At 43.5% G+C, this 24,287-nt stretch overlaps 1 protein-coding gene across 2 annotated transcripts in view; it reads right to left on the minus strand.

Annotated features, from left to right (window-relative positions):
* Window positions 1-828: 828 nt before the first annotated feature.
* Window positions 829-24,287, minus strand: part of ehd3 (EH-domain containing 3) — a 28,598-nt gene continuing 5,139 nt past the window's right edge. For both annotated transcript variants that reach the window (XM_036550031.1, XM_036550030.1), the window contains 4 exons: window positions 21,780-21,877; window positions 8,628-9,040; window positions 4,710-4,874; window positions 829-3,989 (listed from right to left, as the gene is read on the minus strand). In XM_036550031.1, coding sequence (XP_036405924.1) covers window positions 3,462-3,989; window positions 4,710-4,874; window positions 8,628-9,040; window positions 21,780-21,877 — 1,204 coding nt within the window. In that variant the 3' untranslated portion in view covers window positions 829-3,461. The remainder of the gene's footprint in view (window positions 3,990-4,709; window positions 4,875-8,627; window positions 9,041-21,779; window positions 21,878-24,287) is intronic.

Genomic DNA, 24,287 nt, shown 5'->3' on the forward strand with positions numbered 1-24,287 from the left:
TCCTGCCCGGTGGATGCTGGGGTCATCCTGTGATCTGGCTCATCCTGACAGACAACTGAGGAGAGAGACACAGCAGTGGAGGGGTTTCTGGGATTCAGTCTTGGGTGTTATGTTTGTACCCTTTGGCTGTGTGGTAAGACCAGATTGTTCAGTGCTGAGAGAACAGTATTACGATACAGTTTTGTTTTGAAATTGAGTATTTGGTTTCCAAATGAAAACACTAGTGTCTGCATTAAGAATACTTTCATTGCATGCACTCAGCTCTTTAAAGCTAAACTGCTTACATTATTTAAAACACCCAAATTACCCAATACTTGAAACTGATTAGATTGTTATGTCAGGACTTCTCCTGAAACATGACACCTCATTTTGGTCATTTGGTGAACTCTTCATGCATCATCGTTTTGTAACCATGTCATGAGCCATTTTTTTTGTGAGCAAATGTTATAAGTTACTGCATCTAGGGAGGCTGAGAATAGAATCCTGAAATATTTTGAGCTGTGGATGTTTATTTTATGACTGTCTTGCTTAAAACCAATTCCAAGAAATAAGTGGGAAAAAAGGTTTTGCCAACATTTTTGTTGCTTAAAACAAGACCTCTGGCTTTTTTCCCCATCTTTGTCTGTAGTCAAAACAAGTAGGCAAGCATGTCCCCCATCTTTGGCAGGGAAGCCCCAACGACAAAAATTCAGAGTCCCACTAAAACATATGTTCCGTCTCCCACAGTTTCCTCATAGAAGCCAGAGACAAAGGGTGGAGAAGTGGGTCAGTCTGTACATCTCATGAGGTCATCACTGTGTCCACCTGGTTTTAATAAAGAGTAACAGCATGCTCTGGAAAGGACCCAAGCAAGCACACCATATAAGTTTAAATGAACAGGAGTTTATTTAGTTCTGAAAGATGGGCTCCCAAATTCAAGGAATGTTTCATTGTCTGAATTCTCACCATCCAGGGGGAAGTTACAAGGAGCATACAGTCACTTTGCTTCCAACACACGTCTTGTTAAACACATAAACAGAAATGAGGCTGAGAGAAACTAGGCAATGCAGACCAGGGCCTGACAGACAGCACTGTTAGTTATAAATAATGCAAGCCACAGGCGTCCCAGAGCACGGCCATCTATCTGCTCTAATGCTCGTGGAAGTTCTGATATGTGTCACGGGAACCACTCCTGTGTATTCCACCCCACTACTAATCAGACACTCTGTCATTCCACTAAGGAAGGAGACAGTGCAATATTAAATTCAACCTCCATAATAAATCAAAGGTGAGATACAATATGTCATAATTGGATAAATACAGATTATACAGATTATGGACAGTGATTTGTATCCAGCTCGACTACACACAGCACTTCCATATGAACATTTCTTTTATTTCTAAAGCATAAATTTTAGGGGGAAAAAAAAAACTTTTTGATGGAGCTTTGGCAATAGGAAAACAAACAGGAATTACTGCATTCTGGACTGAGGAATGTGACAATATGGTCCTGTACATGGTCAATGATTAAATTCATGGCTCAGGCTACACTCACTTCAGCTACACAACTGCCAACAGTTTAAAAAAAAAAAAAAATCAGTTGGTCTGCGATATCTGTTCAATTATCTTAACACTGAGAAGCACTTGACAGGACATTGAACACTTCTCCACCAAAAGGTAAAATGTCTAATGAGGAAAAACACTGACAGTAAAGTCTGTTCACTCAAATGTATTAGCATAGATGAACCTGTAGGCGAACAGACTGTACACATGTGGGAGGTCATTCACAGCTCCACTCAGTCACAGCTGTATTACAGACTTCCCCAAACATCTCAGGAAGACATGCTTGCCTCTGGACCAACATAAAGACTATAAGACCACTGCAAGCAGCAGATCACTGCAACTCTGTACACTTTCTCTGTTACCTTTACCAGTTTTCATATCCCTTTGGTAATACAACAAGGCCTATGCAAGTTAATTTCAGCACAATCTTGACTAACACAGGACTATCAGAAACACAATGCTATGAAACACAGCAGTGAGCAAAAGAAAGGAAGGACTGCATCTCTCATGATCCTCTCGAACATCCACATCTCAGTCTTGTTCTAAAGCAAGGTCACCATTTACATTTAGACCACCTTAGTATCAAACATGCTCTCTTCACCTGTCACACCTACCAGCGACTGGATTGAGGCTGGAATCTTTTGAATCACAAATAGAATTCAGCAAATAAACACATTTCAGTTGCTTTCACAAATACACATGGAGCAGACCCCACGTCACTGACTGAACGATATAATGAAGACCAGATTTCACGCACAAGTCACAAAAGCCAAAGGCTCAATATAATTATTTAAAACACCTTTTAAGTATGTATGTTAGTTTAAAATAAAACCTCCTCTTCTGGACAGTTACTGTGCCCAAACAATATGACTACTTTACAAATACTGAAAGGAATGATCAGTCTCAAATAAGCTCCTGTGTGATTAGAAACCTTCCTTTTTAATTAAGCAAATATCCAATAAGTGTAGCTCAACACAAGTACTGCAAAGCAATAGTTTGACGTCCCATGAAAGCCAGACTAACATACAAATGCAAGCAGAGGGTTTCCTTTAACCTCTCTCTTTAGAACCCTGGGTCTCTCTTCCATCCAGCTAACTTGATTTGAATTCTGTAAGTACTCTACGTAATTGTAACAGGTTAAATAGGCATTACCACAATCAGCAGACAGGGATACTAGCTCTAATGTCAATTTCAAACACTAAACATTTAAAAGTCTCAACTCTCGAAAATTTCCGACATGACGGCTGTACATTTTAACAGTCTCTTGGTCAGGCTAGAAAGGGCTTGCATTGATCACGATGCTGCCTGTTCACAAGAAGAAAATCTCACTAGACCTACTTATAAAAAGGGTTCATATCAGTACATTATTCCAATACAGTTTCTATGTAGGATAATATCTACCAGTACAAGAAGTAGTAAGACTGAAGCTTGACATTTTCTTCTTTTTTTCCTTGAAGCATGCCTCATTTCTCCCATGAGAGGATACTATGACAGTTCAGGTTTGACAAACAAAAGAAAAAAACAGAAGAAGCTATTTTAACAGTAGTTGTCTACAATGATATCACATCTTTTTTATGTTAAGCCAGCTAATGGCAAAACCCCACTGTTGACCAGCTGAACTCATGACGTGCAGATGTGTGAGGCCAGTCCCCTAACAGCGTTACCCTAAATGAACTTTTCCTCAGTCAGCAGGACTGGTTCATTTAAAAACAGAAACTAAAAAGAACAGCAAAAACAGCAAGCAGACATTCACAGTCCCTTGCTCCCACTCATAGCTACAAAGTCATAAACATTTATGATCTTTCTTTGTTTCCTGTTGAAACCTGGTTGCCCATTCCAATTCCTCTTCCTCTTCCTTTTTATGCCCACCCACCATCCCTCCCTGCCCAAACACCACCCACCCATGACTGCTCTGCATTTTATTCTGGGATTTTCCTCTTGGAGGGGGGCACCAGGTGTGGAGGGAGGTCGCTGGGCAGCTCGTGACCCTCCAGTTTGACCTTGATGAGGTGGTTGGCCAGGGCAAACTCCTCATCGTCCAGCATGCCGTCCTTGTCAATGTCTGCCAGCTTCCAGATCTTGCCCAGCACGGTGTTGGGCAGCTTGGACTTCACCATCTCCTTCTTGGCGTTGGCGCCCGTCACCTTGCCGTTGACGGGTGAGAGGGTGTAGAAGATCTCGTCGTACATGGGTTTGTCGCGTGCCACCACCCACTCCACCTCGTCGATGCCTTCGCCAGCACCCTCCCCGTAGCCGTGGCCGAAGGGCCCGTTCATTGTGCCGTCGAAGGCCCCGCCCTTCACCACCTGGTTTGGCCGCTGGGTCTCCTCCTGCCTCACCAGCACCATGAGCTGGGCGATGTCATGGGCCAGCATGTCGTCCACCGTGTCCAGCAGCTTCATCTTCAGCGGCTGGAACTTGTTAAGGTCGTGGGCCTGGAGCTGCTCCTGTAATGAGATGGGACAACAGGACTCAGATGTGCTAATATACCCTGGGCCAACTACTGCTATAACCCGGTGTTCACAATTGCTATGTTGTAACACAGGTTTTCGGTCAACGTAAGATACGGATGGCAAGGGTACAGCAGCAGTGCCCCAGCAGGGAATCAAGCCAGCATCCTTTCAGTTAGGAGCACTGCTCCTTACCACTATGCTACACTTGTCTGACATAGTGGACAGGTTATCAGTCAACATAAGATATGGATCGCAACTGATACTGAGTTTCTGTGCTAATAGGGCAACTCTATTCACCGTGTCAATACAGACACCTTTTTCTCTGTGACATAAGATGATTTACAGTAAGAGGAGTCATCTATCAAACTAATGTGTCTGTCAGAGGGATTGTGAACAAACTGAAACATTTCCTATCTATCCAAATTAGATCTATCACTTTGAATCATGTTTGCTGAGGCACTGCACAACCGTCAGAATGCAATTATGCGCTTGGCTGAAATGCACCAATCCAACAACATGGGGCAGGGTATCATGGCTCAAACGTTTGAAATAGGCACTCATGATTGAGAAATTATTAAAAAGCCTTTATTACACCGGGAAAAATTCAAACTTGCCCTCAGTCACTACTGGAGGGATTTTTGCCATTTTTATCATTATCTGAAGCACTTCAGTAAGCATCTGACCTAACAGGCAAACTGGGCAGCCCTTTCTCACCTGCATCTTCTTGACATTGGGGAAGTCTCCTGGAGAAATCTGGTGCTCCCTCTCGATGCGGGCGTAGATGTCCCCCAGACTGTTGATCAGCTCTTTCTTCTTATTCTCCTTTCCAAAGACAGAGGGCATTTCCTTCTTCAGCGAGCTGATGATGTAGGCGTGGACCTGCAGGAGGCAATGACACACTGTAGCTTGGTGGCAAACACACCACTGCCTTTCCATAGATAACCAGACATGTTCAGTTTACTGCTGAACAAACTTAACACTGAGTGAACCCATAACTGCACAACGAAACAAGCGAGCTGAATTTCTTCTGAATACAGTTCACTGCAAGGCTCCTGAATCTGATTTAATGGTAATTAAAGGTTTATCATTGATTCAATTTCCATCTAAATGAATAAGAGGACAGGCATGCCTGGGAGAAAAAAAATTATGTATTTCAACTCACAAAGAACCCCTCAAAGCTGGCTAGATCTGTAAAATGACTCCTTTGCTGTCAGTGCCAACAGTAATTTCCATACTCCCGTTCCAGCAAAAGCAGTCCTCATGCATGAATGTTCTCTCCAACTCAAGCAACACGCTGTGCAACTTTACATCATGACGGTGCACTTCAAACTAATACAAATTCTCAAACAAATGCAGGCCTTAGGGAAATGTCTGTGAGAAGTTCATGTTGTACCAGAATTGCTTAAGGAAACTATAATATTATGAATATCTTTAATGAACAATGCAGTTAAGAAAGACACACCATCTTAGCAGGGTATATAGGCTTGTCCTGCTGTTCAATTTTAAAACAAATCCCACTCCCCCTCTTCCCTGGACCTATTTACAGAGTTGACCATGGGTATTTTGGTGACCCTTTTTCAGTGCTGCATTTAAGGACAGTGAAGAAAAGGATGAGAGTGTGGAAACATTACTACACCACAGTGTAACCGGGGGAGCGCAATGTCCGCTGCCTTAGCGTCCACCCCCTGTCCATCATTTTGCCAGGTTTGTTAGTGTCAGACCAATGGTGCGTTCACGAGAGCTGGTGCGGCAGCCTTTGACACGGAGAGGAAGGAGGCATTGACGGGGCACTGTATAAGCGGACCTGCTGTTCCTATGGAAAACTGCACCGCTCTCACACCCACGATGGAGTTATCACTTCACTGCTGACAGCAGGGGAAGCGCATATCTCTGACCAGGACAGAGGGGGCCATCAGGGGGGTTGGGGGTGCGGGGCGGGGGGGCTGGCAAAGGCCAGCAGACGTCCTGTTCTGAGAAGAACAGCTGCCGATGGGCTCGTCCTCGGAGTTCCGCCAATGGCAAAAAAAACTCCTGCTGCTTCCTCCCGCCCTGGGACGAGCCACCTGGGACAGGCACGTCACCCCACCACTGGAACACAGGATCTGCCCCCTGGTCAGGGACACTAAATTGGGCAAACAAAAGACATGGTCCCAGACACTAGGGGGCAGTGTACTGGCGCCATGCTGAATAGGTGTAACACTGCTTCAAAACAAAACCCTTTTTCATCTCATTTAGCATTTCACATTCATACTTTATCACTTTGTAGATGCTCTTATCCAAAGCAGAGACCCGAAAGTGCATCTAAGTGCTTCCAATTAAAGTCACAAGAACAGTGGTCCACACAGACTGTTTATCATTTGTCTCATCTCTCCCCCTGATCAAGGAAGACATAATTTATTTATGAAATTTGGCAACTGTTGGGGGGCAAAAAAGGAGTCAAAATGAGAAGAGGCTGACAATGCAGTCTCACAACACCAAGAGACTATTTTGCTTGATTGTTTGCCTGTCGCTAAAGCTGAAAAATGAGACCTATCATTACGAAGCATATCATCTACGCAGCACTCAGGAAAAACAGGCAGTGGACTTGAAATCAGAGCCCTGCATCATCTTTACGAGAACAAAGTCTGCTGAGGTGACAGAGTCCTGAAGCCTGTCAAGGTCCAACACAGAGGACCTCAATCACCCCCAGTTTTCTCCCCTCTGTCTCCCTCTTTTTGCCCCATGGCCGCCAGCTCACACCTAGCACAGCGCAGAGCAGCATAGCTCTCGCATCTGGTTCCAGTTGGAACGGGGGGGAGTTTAGTAAGGCCCGAAACATCCCTGGAATTCTGACGTTCTCATCCACTAAACCCCCCCGAAGTCCATTGTCATCCATTTACGTCACCGAATGGAAATGATGGAAGCACAGAACCGGCGATTCCTTTAAAGTTGCGTAATTTATCACTGTGCAACGTGGTTATCGCAATCCTGCTTTCAAGAGGCAGAGCTGGACGGGCCAGGAGGGAAGAGGAGAGCAGAGGGCAGAGAGGAGAGAAGTGGAAAATAGCATCTCAAGCAGGCAGAAATTCCCCCTTGCGAGGCTGGCAAATATGCCGGCGAGTATGTGGAGAGTGATAAAGGGCCCCCAAGCTGAATGACCTTTCCCCTCTCATAACTGCTGCCCTGACCATGTAACGGCCATCAATCCATTGGAAAGCTATTGCAGCTAAGCGAGAGGAGGACCCCCCCCCCCCCCCCCGAAAAAAAAAAACCCCACACATCTCAGTGTATTCCACTGTAAAACCCATGCAAAGCAGGCCCTGACATTTCAAAGGCTAAAAAGTCTGAAAACACAGATGGGAAAGCAATGAAAAAGGCGAGCGACTATATAGCATAATTCATGCACAAGCATTCCTCAAGATGCCTTTAAACCCGAGCAGGCCAGTCAGGGGAGGTCGGCGCTCGGCTGAACAGCAGCAGCAGCAGCAGCAGCGGAATGTGATCACACACACTCCTTGGCGGTCTGTGCACATCGACAGGCTGCAGCAGGAATTGCTGGAGATCAATAGCAGAGCGAACGCACGCTTTAGGATCTCTGCAGGCCAACATGGCAGCAGGCTGTGAAAACTAAACGCCAGCGTCTCCTCTCGGGCTGCACGGCGGCCACATCAAAGCCTGCGCGCACACACACACACCAACTGCCACTGTCAAATACAGGCCCACTTCCTGTGCCACACTGAGCAACAGCCTCGGGGTCTGTTTTTTTTTTTTTTTTTAGTGTCGCCTGAAAGAAAAAAAAAAAAAAACAGGCCTAATATAGAGCAGCTCTGTTTCATATAACCTACTTTCTCTTCACCAGAGTGAAAACACCAAAAAACAGAAATATTACAAGGCCTTTTTTTCTCTGTGTTCATAGTGAACAAGGTTTGAATGCAAAATCAATGGGTATCCAATACACTGAGAGCAGTTTCCTGGAGATTAATAATACATGCAAGCAAATGTGAAAGACAATACCATTAACACTATAGATTGACTATAATCTGGTAACATATTCTAAAATAACTTTAACAACGCTAAGCAAGTTATTAATATAATATGCACCAACACTCCTTATTTTCCGATATGAGGTACATTCTGAACCATAGTCTAGGAAAAACAGAATCGGTATTCTATCTTGGGTTCCACTTACTGTGCTCTTCCTTGCAGAGTGCAGAGTGGAAGGTTTGAGCACTGCCCTTTACTAGGCTATTGATTTTGTCTAACCTTCTACCCTCTATGCCACCAACAATTTATTGCATTAGTACAGTTAAGCTCAGCCATGAAGGAACAAGCCAATTTACTGGTGAGAACAAGAGTCACATAATGTTCCCAGTTGAAAATAATTGCTGTGCAGAACAGGAAGGTTATTCCATTGCAAGAGATGGCACTGCAGTCATTACTCCTGGTTAGCCAATCAACTGCATTCAGGTTCAAAGCCAGTAATTTAGTTCTCCAGCCCAAACCCTCTTTCAGATTTTCAGATTAAGTCTTCATACACGTAGATAAAACACATGTTCCTAAATAAAATACTCTTATCTGTACCTTCCAGGACAAAACTCTGCCATTAATACAGCTGGATCTTGCCAGTGTAAGGGGCGAGGGGGTGGGCTTTACCTTGGCCAGCCTTGCCCTCTTAATGAGGTCGTTGAGCTTCCTGAGGGCAGCGTTGCGGGGCAGGGACTGGATGTCCTTGAATAGGTCCTGCTCCTCGGCCTCAAACAGCTTGCGGTTGTCGGGAATGAGCAGTGGGTGCGACCAGAAGGAGCCGATGTACACCCGGATCACCTCGGGCGTGTTGACGATCTTGCCCAGCGACCACATGAGTGCGCCGTAGACCCGCATCAGCTGCTGGGTCTCGATCTGGTCGGCCTTGTTCAGCACCACGCGGATCTTGTCCTCGTGGTTCTTCAGGGCCTTGATGACCTCAGAGAATTCGTCTGAGATATCAAGCTTGTGGGCGTCGAACAGCAGGATGATGCGGTCCACCCGCTCGGCGAACCACTCCAGCACTGCCGCAAAGTCATAGCCTGAGGCACGGAGAGGAGAGGAGAAAAGAACAGAAACAGGAAGGTCAAGATCCAGCAGGACATGCCTTCATTAATGACCAATGCTTGAAAATGAGACCCATGTTTACATAGTGCCGTACAACTTAGAAAACAAGGAAGGGCAACGAACTTATGAGGCACATTTCTGAATAACCATTACTGAATAACGAGCCAATAATTCAGCATATATTCAGGAAACTACAAGGCCAAGCACCCACACTTGCTTGTCCACAAATCTTTCGAAAAGGTTTTCCCCCCCAAGGGCAGGCCACAGTGGCAGTTTGTACTGAAACTGCCCCCATGGTGAGGTCCTGGGGGCTTACCGTCCTATTGCAGCAATGAACGAAATACATTATCCATCCATCTTCAGATTTGTGTGAAAACAGTGGAGGGGGCTCTCAGCGGAATACCTGGAATATGTCCTGATGGATTTTTAATTGTTTTTTTTTTTTATTCAGAGCAGAATGCAGAGACTAATTTCTCAAATCCCAGCACGACTGCAAGAGACAGCTGTAAGTACACAGACACCAGATCAAAAGGAAAAGCTATCACCATGCTGGGGTCTAGTCCTCGGGGAGCTGTGGAAAAACCATCACCAAACAGGGACTGTCACATTCAGCCAGTGACCAAGGCTTCTATTCTTGCAGTACATTTTCAGAACAAGTGACAGAGACTCCCACTGACTCCCATAAATGGCTATTCATTTAATGAAGCAGTTGCATTTCTAACCAGAACATGGGGACCAGAGTGTTTCAGTATATTTTCGTGACAAAAGCAATGTAAACAAAAGTCACAAAAGATTGGCTGATGGCAAACATTTGTTTTTGCAATGCATAATATAACAGCAGCAGGTGCATCCACAATTACACAAATTAACCTATTCTAAGGATACTTTATTGTAAAAGGGACACACAGCACAAAACTAAACCTTAGACATCATGTGTGATTGGTTCAAATGTTTTTTCCAGAATGTTTTCCCCCCCACTCAGGATTTACGTAAGTGGGTATCTAAACATAAGACACCTCAAGAGGGAATACTACCAAGCTTGTGTGTCACTTGTTTTCATTCACTCTCCAGCATGAATGTGATGTGTGTGTGTGTGTGTGTGTGTGTGTGTGTGTGTGTGTGTGTGGCGTATTTTTAGAAAGAGTCCTGACTGAAAGCAGACCATGAGGGAATGTCAACCTCTTTAAGCTGTGCACCTTTCTAGACTCTGAAGGTTCAAGCGCTTTGCCATGGCTCTAAAACAGTGAGGAAATCAAATTAACTGCCAGCAAAACTTCAACTCTTCCTGGAACTCTGCATTCAATCTTGTGGGTGTGGCATGCATTTTAATGCTCGAGTCTGAGAAATAAACTTTCAATCTCAGAGAAGACGAGGCTTCTACCTAGTGATACATAGCTATATTGAAAGGTGTTGATTTTAAAAAGATCACAGGACACAGATGAAGGCCTATGATGAAGAGTCAAACAAGCCCCAGGGCAATTTGTTTCAGGCCTTCTGTTTGGGTGTGGATCCCAGGATTTGATGCAAATTCAACACTTTATACAAGGGTGCGGTTCGAATATGAGGCCATACCATAAATCAAAGGAACCGTCTGTCAAACCGAGTGCTTTACTTCTGTTTTCCCAAGAACAGAAATGCTTGATCGCATTTCACCTTACCTTTGTACCGTTTATCTCACCTTTGGGGCTGGTGGGAATGACACTGGTCTTATAACAATCGCTAATTTAGTTTAGGAGAAATTAGTACGTTAATGTTTCAAATCAGTGGCATGGAATATGGCGTTCAGAGTTATATTTCTGCAGGGGATTCCATGCCTTAAAGGGGATGGGCAGTCATCCCTTTTAACTTGGCAGTTTCACGTCTGAGCTTTATTGTGGCCTGCAGTATTCTGGGAACACTTTGTCGGAGAATGGGTGGGTGGGGGACTCCGAGTGAGAGTAGAAATGTTTCAGCACCTACTAAAACTGCAAGTATGGATTAACTACGTGATTACATACATACTGAGTTTCAGATTGCTGATTGCCATTCATGTACCATGTTAAAGAAATATTTTTTGGGGAAGTGGAGGGCAGTAGTGTGGCATTTGAAGTAATTCCTTTTTTGTAGGCAAGGAGGGTGTTACATAGAGTTCCTGTTCTTTTACCTATTTTGGCCTAGCAATGTCATAGTTATGGCTATGTAGGGTTTGCAGCCTTTGGGCAATGACTCAGAGGAGAGAATATAACTTGAGAAATAGCAGTAGAGGCAGATGGTCTGATTGAATTGGTGAGGTGTATGTAGGGAACAGGGGCCACTTTAGTGAATGAGGCAGGACAATAGGAGCAGTGAAACTGTGAGGGGAGGCGCTGCATTACACCAGTGGATTACTGAACAGGGGACCAGGCCGTGTTAATGTCAGGGGACCCAGTTATTTCAGGGCAGGTCTGGCATGACGCAGCACTGCTAACAGCCCAGACAATCTGCTGGCAAGCTGCAGGTGTTAACACAGCAGAGGCCTTCAGTCTGGCCTTCAATACAGTACCTCCGTAGGGGCATTTACGTAGCCAGCTAAAGCCCTCTTCCTGGGCAGCTGTACACGGGGGAGAAAAAGACAGAACAGTAATGAAAAGGGTCGACAAATAAATGGCGTTTCCCTGCTCAGTTTGTTAAAACAGAGAAACTTTATGGTCTAACCATAATTGTAGACTACAACTCAGGAGAGCTCAGGCATGCACTCACCCAAAGAATGAGCACGGTATTATACAGTAAGTCTCAATTTATTTTCAAAAAAGTTCACGGAGTACACTATGGTGTACTTGAATTGGTATGCTTCACTCTTTGGGCATGTGCATGCCAGACTGGAAACAGTATTTGAGTGTTCCTCTAGTTCCATGTTTTAAACGTAAGGATTGTAATCTACATTGGCTGCTCTTTATCAGTGACTTCACTTCCTGTGTTAAAAAAATGTGTCAAATGGTTTCTCATATTACGCACACAGTTCATCTGCATCCTGTTCTCTGTGAGGACCATTTCACAAGACAGAGAATTAAAGAAAGAAAACGTGAAGAAAAAACACATTACACTATGCCTTGCTACAGTCCAATCATACAATCAAATCTATGCGGTTAAGAAAACTCCCAAGATACTTTTAGATCCGTGCTGAATGATTTTTTTTTCACCTGCGTTTCCATGGCAGCCAGAGGTAAGAACAGGAAGTGTGGCTTTGACTCGCTCGGGTACTCAGAGCAGGCCTCTTTGAAGTTAAAGCGTGACGGTAAATAGGCACGGAACCACGCCACTCGTGTTCCGGCGGAGTGAGATGCAGAGCGCTCGAGTCTGAGGGCATCAAGGACAGACACGAGGCCCAAGCGGCACAGAACGTGTCCGCGTCAGCAGAAACACAGCTGGGAGGAGAGGTGGACGCCGAGCTTGGGTTCGTCCTTAAATCAAAACACATTGTAAAGGCCCTTCCCATGCCGTTTATTTACTGTGGCAGCATGCCATTTTTTTTTAGGGGGACCTCGTGCATCACACGGTTTCCAAATGGGTGGACAGGCTTGGCCACATAAACCTGCACCCCCGTGAGCTTCATAGACCTGACAGGCAGCTGGTTTTAATTACAGTTCAAGGGAAATGAACAGTATCTCTGCACTGTAATAGTTATTGCATTATTGTTCTGTGCACACACACAAAAATTCTGCAATTTACAATAAATTCATTTTTAAAAAGCTGTGAATAAATGTATGCACAGAATTAGTCCTGTAAAAGAGAATGGTCAAGTAAATATGACCACAGTGCTTAGTAGGTGCACAATGTCCTGCCGTAGTTGAGCTGTTCAATAAATCTGATTTAGTCTCCATTTCACAGTCAGGTGGACAGCACTAGAGGCTCTCCATCAAACCTAGTCAAACCTAAGAGTCAAGCCTAACCAGGATCTACACTGTATCAATGCTGGCAATTATTCCACACCATTGAGCTGCTAGAGAACACAGCCTCAGTTGGAACACCACGTTCTTAGCGTTAACTGGCACCAACCTTCATCCTACTGTAGAATTTTTTTTTTTCCTGGTTTGATTTTTTTCTTTGGTTATAATTTTTGATTTGGGCCCAGTTCGAGTCTGACAGCCACTTCCTCCAGTGATCTGTGCAGCTTGATAGATATTACAGAGCAAAGTGTGCACTGCATTGCAGAGTTGTTTCTTCTGCTGCTGCGTTGCCTGGATCTTGGGAGCTTAATTACTTAATTGTCTGATATGAACACGGCCCCTCGGCTGTCATATGAGTCAGCGATCGGCCAGTTATCCACTTGGAGCCGACGCCAGCCCTGTGAAAGAGACCTATTGTTTGTGTGGGTGGGGAATGACCGAACAGAAAATCATCTGGCATTCTTCATTCTCACACAAAGAAAGGGAGCCTATGCATTTGTTTATCCTCGTGTGATCTCAAAGGTTTCTCTGCATAACATAAAACCCCTGGAATGAGTGCATCTTCACTGAAAGCACCAGGGTAACAGCCTGCCAAAGACAAAAACAGTCGCACGATAATAATCCTCGAAACCTAGGATTCTCTTAAAATCCAGAACAGAGAAATTGTTGAAGTGATTCTGGCAACAATATATTTTTTTTCCTTTTCTTCCCTAAATGACCACATTCAGATCATGCTGCTTGCTATCATTATCTGGGGCAATTTAAAAATAAAAAAACATAAGCAGATGCAAACGCCGAGTACACTACAAATAACAAATTATACACTATTTGGTATGATAAACAGTTTCTTAAAAGCTGAACCAACACCCTTAAGCTACTAAATAACACAATATAAGCCACTCGACAGTCAGGGAAGTGCTGATGCAGTGGCATTTGTTTCAGTGAAAACACACAGTGCAGTTTCAGAACAGATCTTACCTCTAGAAATACAGAGACAGTCAGCACTCAGCAATACATTCACATGGGCTTGGAAAGCACTGCATCTTAAGTGCTTGTGTTTCAACAGGACCTCTGTGTTATGGCACAAAGGACGCAATGACTTGAAGCGAGACCTTGCACTGCTTTGGGATGCTTTGGAAAGGGCAGTGCGTTACAGCAGTCAACCTGGGGCTGGAGGAGTACTCTCTCTCGGAAGATTCTGAATTCAACTGGAGAAAGATTTAGCATGACGCTGCATGATGGTGAGCGATCACTAGAAAAGCTGTTCTCGTGGTAGAGACAAACCCAGTTGGATAATTAACTGTTGTTCACACCTCTTTATCTTCTTCGTTTACCTGATGACCAGATCTACAAACAAAAGATGACGGGGGTCAAGGTCAACGTCAACCTATTGGAAGCATGAACAGTTGCTAGTTATTACAAAGTTTTATCAAGTTCGCAAACAGTTCTCTGCTAATGTCTGCAAAAACGGATATTTCAAATGACACTGTGGGCCAAACACAAATGGCAACAGGCTGTGAACAGATTCTTGTAAAGTGGTATTCTTAGTATCTCAACTCAATTGCTCAATTGCTCATTCTGTGTGGAATACTGTTCTTCCACCCTTCTGAGCGATATCTCAGACAACTGCTATCTCAGACAACACCCAGCTGTGTAAATCAATAATAGGTACAATGTATGCTACACACATTACCCTATAAAAAGTGTCAGCCATGCAAATAAACCATTGCTATAAACATTGCATATTAGATATGTTATCTAATGACATTTTAATAGCTGGATTGTACTGGGTACATTTATTTTGAGGAGGAAGAGGAGAAAAAACACTATTAAATATGGTAAAAGCCACTGTTTCAAGTCTGGCCTTTCTTGAGGAATGAGACTCTGAAGTGAAGCTGCGTCTCCAGGGAGATGAGTTGGCTGAGTGACAGACGAGGCTTCCAGCTGCTTACTTCCATCTACTGCCGCTCTGAAACACACTGTTCTGCCAGACCCATGAGAAACAACACTAAGGTGGATACCGAAAAATCCCACAGAGTAAGAAGTGACCAGAAAAGGGCTGCAGAATATACTTTCTCTCCACTCCCTAATCTGCTCTATGCCTGTGCGTTTTTTTCTTGCTTTCCGCCTTTGTGTCCTCAGTGAGCACCCTTACTGGGGTCAAAGAGTGAAGCCGTTTCAGTCTGTTGGTTGTTGTGCTAGCCAGATCCTTATATGCTCTTGTGTGTCTAAGCAGATCTCCCTAAGCACACAGATGGCCATACAGACTTGCATTTCTGTTAACCCTCTCCAACTCAGGGATGCTGTCACCATATTTAAACCAAATGTCCACTAAAACCCATGCTCCTGCATAAATTTCTCACTATGATCTTAATTCAGTCAAACCTTACTTGTTACTTAGAAAAATATCTGTAATATCCTGCGCCTTGCCTAGTGGAATAGTATGTTTAGTAAAGATAGAAATCATTACAATCCCTGGGTTATTATGAAAACAGACAAATACACACAAACAGCAAAATAGTGTCACTGCTAAAAACCTTCCTGATCTTCTTCTACAATAAACGGACCCAAATTGAGCTTCTGAACGTATTGGGCATATCTGTGCAGGAAGTTGATGCGCATGCTGAGAATGCTAAATGATGAGGGAGTGAGACAATTCACTTGGCGACTGTAAAGGAGGTCCTCCAAGCAAAACGCTCCATGACCAGAATGCTTTAAAACACCTCCATTTCCTCACAGCGGAGCCAGCCAGGGTGTCAGCCAAACCTGCACCACACACATCACCCAGCCTCACTAAAATTCAGCAACCTCTGCAAGGCAGAAACTGTTATTATGGCTACTTATCTGGCAGATGTTAATATCCAAAGCATCTTCCAAGGTCATGAAGGCAAAGTATATTAGATACATATTACAACAGCAAAATGAACAACAAGAATATTTGTTTGAAACCAACAGCAACACACTGACTGAGCGGAAAGCTGTAAAATGAGTTGCATAAGTATGAACTGCATTAAATATATGCATGTATTTGACATATATGTACCTGTGCGATAAGTAAGATTAGCATGATGCAAGTATCTTGCATCATGCTAATTGTGTTCACAGCGCCTAATAATGATTTATAAGAAAAACAACTAAAAGATATCAGACTTCACTCAGTGAAAAGTGATAAGATTAGGGGTAGTTGGGTCTGGCAATTAAGACAAAGTCTGACCAGGTGGTTTTTCCAGTCAGTGCCAGAGCTTCACCTTATCAACAGATTTAGGCACACATGTGCATTGTTTTTCAAGCCACATTTACATGTAATGTTTCAGCTGATTTTTGACTTTCAAAATTTTAAGCTTTGTGGCTGTGGTGTTAGATATACTTAGGGTGCAGGGCTCTGCTATTGGGGCTGCCGGATCGCTCCCCTGTCACACCCATGTGTCTAAGACAAATATTTCACAGCGCACTACAAGGTGGGTCCTGGGCTCTGTCCACTGCCATCAGAGCTTACTCATTACGCACCGGGGGTCCACAACCCTGCTAAATCTGACTGTAACAAGTCCATGCTAATGAGAGAGCAGCCCGACCCAGAACATGGTAGAGTGCAGCTTGCCGGGAAGGCTGTACAGCACATTAGAGAGGTGGAGAAGAATGTAGCAGTGCTTCCACATTATGACACGTGCACTGTTTGCGCTCCAAGGATTCCACAGTACTGCTCCAGCCAAAGTTCCAGTTCCAAAGTTCCAACAAGCAGGCTTTGGATGCAAATGAAGGCCTTAGCAGGGTCTTCACGCATTAGGAGAGATGACAGTAATGAGAGCAGAGTGACTGCAGCTGGAATAATGACTGGTATGAGTTGGCAGGGTGACTGAGCACTAAACCCCCCCAAACCCGCCCCCCCCCCCCAGGTCCCCCGAGGCAGGGGAGCCCAACCAAATGGGAGAGCAACTTGGTGGAGCTCAATTGATCCCAGATTTGCATGTCATTTCCCAGTGAACAGCAAAAGACATTCTGGCTCACTCTGGATCACAATCTGGCTGACGACACTCCTCCCTGTTCAGGGTGTCTAGGGTTACTACACAGTAACACAACACACCGTAACCTTGTACCATATCCCTCTTCATAAAATTTTTGTAATTGCTGAAATGGAGAGCAGTCATTGCTGTGTTCAACTGTAAATGTGGAGTTTATATGCATTTCGGACTCTGTTCAGTCAATTAGTGCAGTAGGGAATACATTTTTAAAAAACCCTGCTGAGATACACATCCACTTCCTGTTATTAAGACTTAAAAGGTGAGAATAAAATGACAAGTTGCAATCATAAACAGTGCCAAATTACAGGGTCCAGGGCAGACCAGTGCTTACAAGCAACATGTAACCAGCAATCAGGGGCACGCCTGTTTGTTTGAATATGATAACAACTTGCACACAGAGTTGATGATGTCTACACCACAAGTCACTTCAGGACTCAGGCTCGTCCAGGCCGTGTTTCACAAAGACTAGCTTCAGTTCAGAACTTTCACGCCTCGTTTCTCTGCCTGCTCTGTCTGTTTGATATTGCTTGGATGTCAACAGCAGTGGAAAATTCAGTCAGACATACATTACCTAAAAATGGAAGAAAATGTGACATTTTCTGCCTTTTACAGTGAGCAAAAGAGGAACTGCAGAAAGCACAAACAGAGCTGTTAAGGACACTAGTGTCACACCAAAGCTTAATTTCACTGCCAAAACACAAACTCTTCATTTGAGTGTACATTTGCCTTTACATACTGCTATAGGTGACTCATTTCATTTGCTTCTATTACCATTGCTAGGAGGCATTTTTCCAAAAAAGGAGACAAACATCTTTTTTTTTTTTCCTGTTTGTCTTTGGTCCGCACTTTGGTCCGCACACCACATCCTTTAAAAAAAAAAAAGCCTCAGCACTTATGTGTGTTAATGAGTCCTAAAGCAGGGCTCTCCCCATGCTTCCCTGGTCCCCAGAGCGGTGTGAATACGCTCTAATCCCTCGGCCTTGTTGGTGGACTCTCACTGGATGTTGTTTCAGAGGCCTGCAGAAACAGACAAACGGCCAAAAGAAACTGCTGACAACCAGCACGGCCGGCGATTACTGTGGCCCGTCCGCTGTCGAATGGACTTTGCTGAATGAGACATGACGTAACCGTGTGCAAAGCAAACACGGACGTGAAGGAAAAGATCTGCCGAGTGTCGCCAGCTGTATTTTGGAGGAGATTTAAAGTCACTTCAATATACAGCCGTGCGTCATTTAACGTCCACGATACGCTCTGTGAAATAAGACATTGTGATTTGGATGTTCTGCGAACACCATACTATATACATAGCAAACCTATATGGAGTAGGCTACTGTAGCCAAGATACTGTAAACATACAGTACAGTACTGTATTTCAACTAATGTATGTACACTGTAATATATGGGTTAAGTTGGTTAATACTGTACAATAATAAACATAGTACACATTAATTCACTGTACCATTATACACCTGGCAGCGCAATCACTTTATTTCCATGAGACATGAGATACATGCGTTGTGTGCGGGAAGCGCTGCCTTCACTACGTCCGGTTACATCGGCTACGTCCCGCTCTGCGATCGGGATTTTTAAACTTTATTATAACCTTATGGGACAACGGACGTATATGCGAACAGACGTTCACAGCATGAACGTTAAGTGACGCATGACTGTAATCTCAAAGTATAGGGCCTGTCCCCCCCAACAAACTCCCCCTGCCCCGCCAATATGTCAATCCAACAAGGGGCCCCACATAGAGTGGGCTTACCCAGCAGGTAGGAGCAACACATGACCCGAGGGAGGAATGAAACCAGGCTGGTTTACAGGAAGATTCTTTCCTTGTGAGAGTAAAAATTTAAGGAGAAACAAAGACCTTCTTATTCTGAAGTATCGGAGCACGTCGCATGCCAAAAATTGTTTCCGTTGTATGTTGTTTTCTTTCCTATTAGATTACTGTCTTAGTTTTTCTACATATTTCCCATCCACATGCTACATGATGGGGTAGAGATATAATCTTTAAACAAACACAACCATGCAAAACACTCTGTTTTAATCAAAATAAAAATCAGCTTCTAAATGCCCAAACTGCATAAGCATTGGTCTCTATCATGCAGATACTAAAAACAAATTATTTAGGGTCTTCAAATGTTCAACACTATTAGAAAATTAATAGTATTTCACAACACTCTCCAATAAACTGATTGAATGAGTGAGGCAAAGAGAGGTTCATTGAGTTTCTGGGGAACTGCCCAAGTAGTACATTGGTCACACAACATGCACCTCCCAACTGCTAATATTGTGGTGATAAGAGCCTTATCTGGGTACTGCAGAGTCCGATGCACTTGTTAACTAGAGACCTAAATGGCAAACCCACCCGCCCCCCGCCCCCGACTCCCTCCCTCCCTTGATGACATTCAGCCAATCAGGCGCAAACACTCAAGAGGAAACGTCCCCTAGTCTTTACCTATTGGACTGACTACCTCAGTCACTTAGATACACCAGAAAGATGCTGCACTGTGTCATTCTCTCCCTTGTGTCAGCATGGATATTGCACTTAAAACATGGGGCCATAAACAGGTGCACTGCAGACAATAAATATTACTCTATCTGCACTATAACGCCAAGCTAAAATTTTGGCTCAGACCCATGTTTTTCATGTGACTGTACGCTGTGCATTTTGGACTTTGTCCAACAATTCACATTTGCATTTCTAAGTGAAGCACACAAATCTTTCGGTGACACTGCCTCAGAAAGACACATTGGGCGTGGTCTTCTGCATGCGAAGGTCTGTTCCTCACTCTAGCAGCTCTTTGATCACCACTGTATACTGCTGTCTGAGAGCCAACACAACCATCCTGTCCCACAGCAAATGCTTTACATGCTGACGGGTTCCACTGTGACAGAAACAAACAACTGTGTTGGATTGACTGTACCTTGGGCACAGCAACACATTAAAATGGAGGTATTATGCATTTCTAAATGAAATAAAATCTGGACTGTCATTCAAATGTATCATTTCATGGTTCTATTGTTCCTGAAAGTGGAAAGAAAACTCTTTATTCAAGTTCACTTAAATTCCAGCTGTGAGTATTCATCTGTTTCACAGAACCTTATTCACAGGAAAGCATGCATAAGAGAAGATCATTTGCACACGATTAAACAAGTGTATTACACTATTTTGACTTGTATGTAAGGGCGTTTGTCATTGCAAAAATATGTCACCAAGATGTACAATTTCTTTCGCTTGCCCGTTATTTTCACAACAAACAGAATGAGTACTTGGGAAAGGAACTTCAAATATGCCCTGGGAAAAAATTTAAACAGCAAGTACACCGTCACAGTACACAGTACTGCACCCAAAACTTCAAGAGTAACTCCTGTCCAAAACTGGTTATGCAAATGAAGCCAGGAAAGTCACCTAAGCATGGAAAAAGCACAAGATCTTGCTTTGCATGACAGAGAATTAGGAGCACATTTCACTGTAGGAAATTTATCTATCTAAAACTGAGAGAGCTGAGCTCAAGCGGGCTCACTCATGTCCACTAGTCAAAAACAGATGGAGCATGTGGCATTAATGATCCTCATTTGGCTCCTAAGAAACAATATGTTTCATATATGTTTATTTTTCTGTCTAATAAATGCTCAAAATAGGTATTAATCATTGCATCGAGCAGTCACATTTTCAGTAATATATCCAAATACGTCATTATAGTCTCATTTCTTCAAATATGACCACAAGAAACCACAACTAAGAGGATAAAGAAAATAATGTGGATGATACCCTTGGAAGGTGATAATTTCCTCACAATTCCCAGCACACAGAAAATGAAGAACAGGCACAAATGCTGTATTACCTCATGACACAAATGGATCATAATATCATACAATATTTCGACTCCAAACAGCCAACCTTTTTTCTAGATTCCAACTTTTGAAAGGTAGCAAGATTCTATGTTTACAGGCAAAATGTTTCAGCCAGCTCTTCAGTGAAGGAGACAGGATGACCTTTATTGCTTTGTAGACAAAACCTGAAAGAAAGACCTTTGAGAATGAACAGGCTTGTAGCCTAATGTTTTGCTTTGACTGAGGATGTCAGGTAATGATGCGAAACAATGTTGGAAGCAACACTAAGGATACCCTATCTATCATGCTTCACATTAACTCCCATGTTGAGGGTTCTGCCTCTGCCACTGTTGAACCTACAGTATAAGTGTATACCAATTTGCTGGCTCATTGTCAGCATTCTTGAAGGGGCAAGGTCTGAAACAGAACATCCACAGTAAGTGCTGGAAATCAGACAGCATTGGAAACTATTACTAAGCACTTGGGCAGAGAAGTATGGACAGAAGGAATACAGGAGCAGCATATCTGTTCATAATATAGAACATCATAGAAATTCTCCTGGACCTCAACGGTGAATATGGTAACACCAACCCAAACCCATTATTCGCGGATACTGCAGGTGTCAGGACTTCCATGTGCAGTGGCAGAGCAAATATGTTTCTCTTTACAAGCACAAGATGGAGGATTCAACCACATCCGACCCCAATGATGCAGGGTGGCACTGACCTTATTAAAGACATGGGGTTTATATATATACTGTATTTGTTTGCATACATAGATACTCTCTCACACACACACACACACACGCAGACCCACACAGACACAACATTTGTCTAAGCCAGTATTTAATTAACGTAGAGCTGAATTAACGCTTCTGCCTGCGTGTCCTGTATTAGGTGACAGAGGAGTGAGCTGGATGCTGTGTGTTATTCACCATGCACACTACCCACCTCTGCTGATTCGCTGCTTTTCTCCGGACAGGATCCCTGGTGTGTCAATGACACTAATGCTCTCCAGCACAGGGTTGGGCAGCTGGGCGCACACAAACCTGCGGATACACGGACACGGTCAAGCCATGTAAAACCATGAAGTGTGACACAGGATACACTGTAAAACTGACAACATTATACCCCCTAGGATTCTGTCACCCCTGAAGAAAACGGCATGGGACACGATCTATAAATACAAATTACTAGCCCAAGCGCAACCCGGCCGGCAGTTAAAATGATTCTCTCTCACACACACACTGCTGACTGGTCCTGCAGGAAGCGCCAGAGGCTACTCAATGGCTACTCTAAGGTCATGTGACAAAGGACAGACTGGACCAGCAGCAGAGTGCTCCACCTGGAGTTACCTGGTAAATCCAATTGAGCACCTTCCTCAAAATGCATCCTTAAAAAGCTTTCCATTTTCAAAAACTTCAAGTACAAAGTAAAGAAAGCTTGTGTAACATATGGATATACACTACACACTAATAATAACTGTAAAGTAAACCAATGGCTTTATAGAACACAACTGTAAGGCCTTTATCACACTTTCCTATTAACAAGAGGAAGATATTGCCTGTTTAATTACACCGCAGAGGAAATGATTTTGTGATGTCAGCTATCAGTAATAAATGAAGATGAGATCTCTTAATCCTTCATATCACTGACAAATATCACTGACATTCTTTGGAATTAAGGTATTTTTACCTGAGACCTTATGCATCACAGTAATAAAACTCCACAAGGAGCTACACTATATGGACAGAAATATTCGGACGCCTGACCATTACACCATCAGGGACTGTAATGACATTATATTCAAATACATATACTTTAATATGGAGTTGGTCCCCCTTTTGCAGCTATAACAGCTTCCATTCTTCTTGGAAGGCTTTCCACAAGATTTTGGAGTGTTTCTGTGGGAATTTGTGCCCATTCATTCTGTAGAGCATTTATGAGGTCAGGCACTGATGTTGGACGAGAAGGCCTGGCTCGCAATCTCCGTTCCAGTTCATTCCAAAGGTGCACGATGGGGTTGAGGTCAGGGCTCTGTGCGGGCCAGTCAAGTTCTTCCACACCGAACTCATCAAACCATGTCTTTTATAGTCCTTGCTTTGTGCACTGGGGCACAGTCATGTTGGAATAGAAAAGGGCCTTCCCCAACTGTTGCCACAAAGTTGGAAGCACAGCATTGTGCAAAACGTCTTGGTATGCTGAAGCATTAAGCATTCACTGGCGATAAGGGGCCTAGCCCAAACCCTGAAAAATAGGTGTGGCCAAATACTTTTGTCCATATAGTGTACCTTAAATATAACTGTTTAAGCAGTGAAAAGAGTTAGGAGTATGCTAAAAACAAGCAATGTGTTTCCATTTAATATTTGAAATATTTTCACTTTGCCAACAGAGCACGGAATGATTTCAACTGAAATGAGTTGAACCTCCTGTTTTCTTAACAATCTGTTGGCTTAAGTTTGTGTCATTGCAACACACGGCTGTCTTTTGCAGACTTTAGCAGGGTCAGTCCAACCATCTGATTCTCTTTGCTTGCTCCCGCAACTAGAATTTACACAACAAATATTAAAGCTGGCCTAAAACCTACAAAAAAACCACACTCCGTCTGTTTGCTCTGCTCATTACTGTTATCAGACAGTCTACAAGCACAATTACCAGAAACGTACGCAGCCATAGCCTTCTGGGGAAAAGTATGCAAACAAAATTTTCCTGCATTTTCTCTCCTGAATGACCTCCTCTTTTGTAATCCATCAAATAAAAATTATGTCTGAAATAGTGCCGTTTGCAATAAAACTGCTACTGAGAAATAATCATGGGCTGTGTGATTTCATACCCAATTGATTAGACTAAAGAGACACATACTGAAAGGAAAAAAAACCTCGACAGCAGGCAGCACAAAATTCTGCCAAAGAAAGAATTTTGGGAATGCGCAGCAGGTTCAAGAATCATTTGCCTACCGCAATATCACCCTAAAACGTGAAAAAACAAGCTAGAACAGAGCTACTGTTGAGCTGAACTCTCCTTCCCTCTGTCTCTCTCTCTGTCTCTCTCTATCACTCTCCCTCCCACAGGGGGGTGTGTAACCCTGTGAGGAAACACCAAGAGTTTGGAGAATCTTTCACAGGCCCCTGTTAGAATGGCTACAGTAATTAATGCAGACCTTTGGCTACATCTGTCTTTTCACTTGTAAGCAGGCTTTTGGGCAGTGCACAGGCCTGGTATTCTGAACACAGGGTTTGCAAAGCATGAGTCACAGCCTCTGTGTGAGTCCCAGAGACATTCCAGATGGAAATCAAAAGAAACCTACAAATACAATGAACCAGTTAACTACATATCAAACAATCACGGAAAACTAGTTAATTCTGTTACGATGGAATTAGAGTGATCTTTTCAAAATGAAATGAGAATGTGAGGTTTACAGTTAAAATACCATGCCATTTGTGTCTCCAGTCTACGTAA

The sequence above is a fragment of the Megalops cyprinoides genome, chromosome 17 (assembly GCF_013368585.1).
Source record: "Megalops cyprinoides isolate fMegCyp1 chromosome 17, fMegCyp1.pri, whole genome shotgun sequence".
In the NCBI taxonomy this organism is placed as follows: domain Eukaryota; kingdom Metazoa; phylum Chordata; class Actinopteri; order Elopiformes; family Megalopidae; genus Megalops; species Megalops cyprinoides.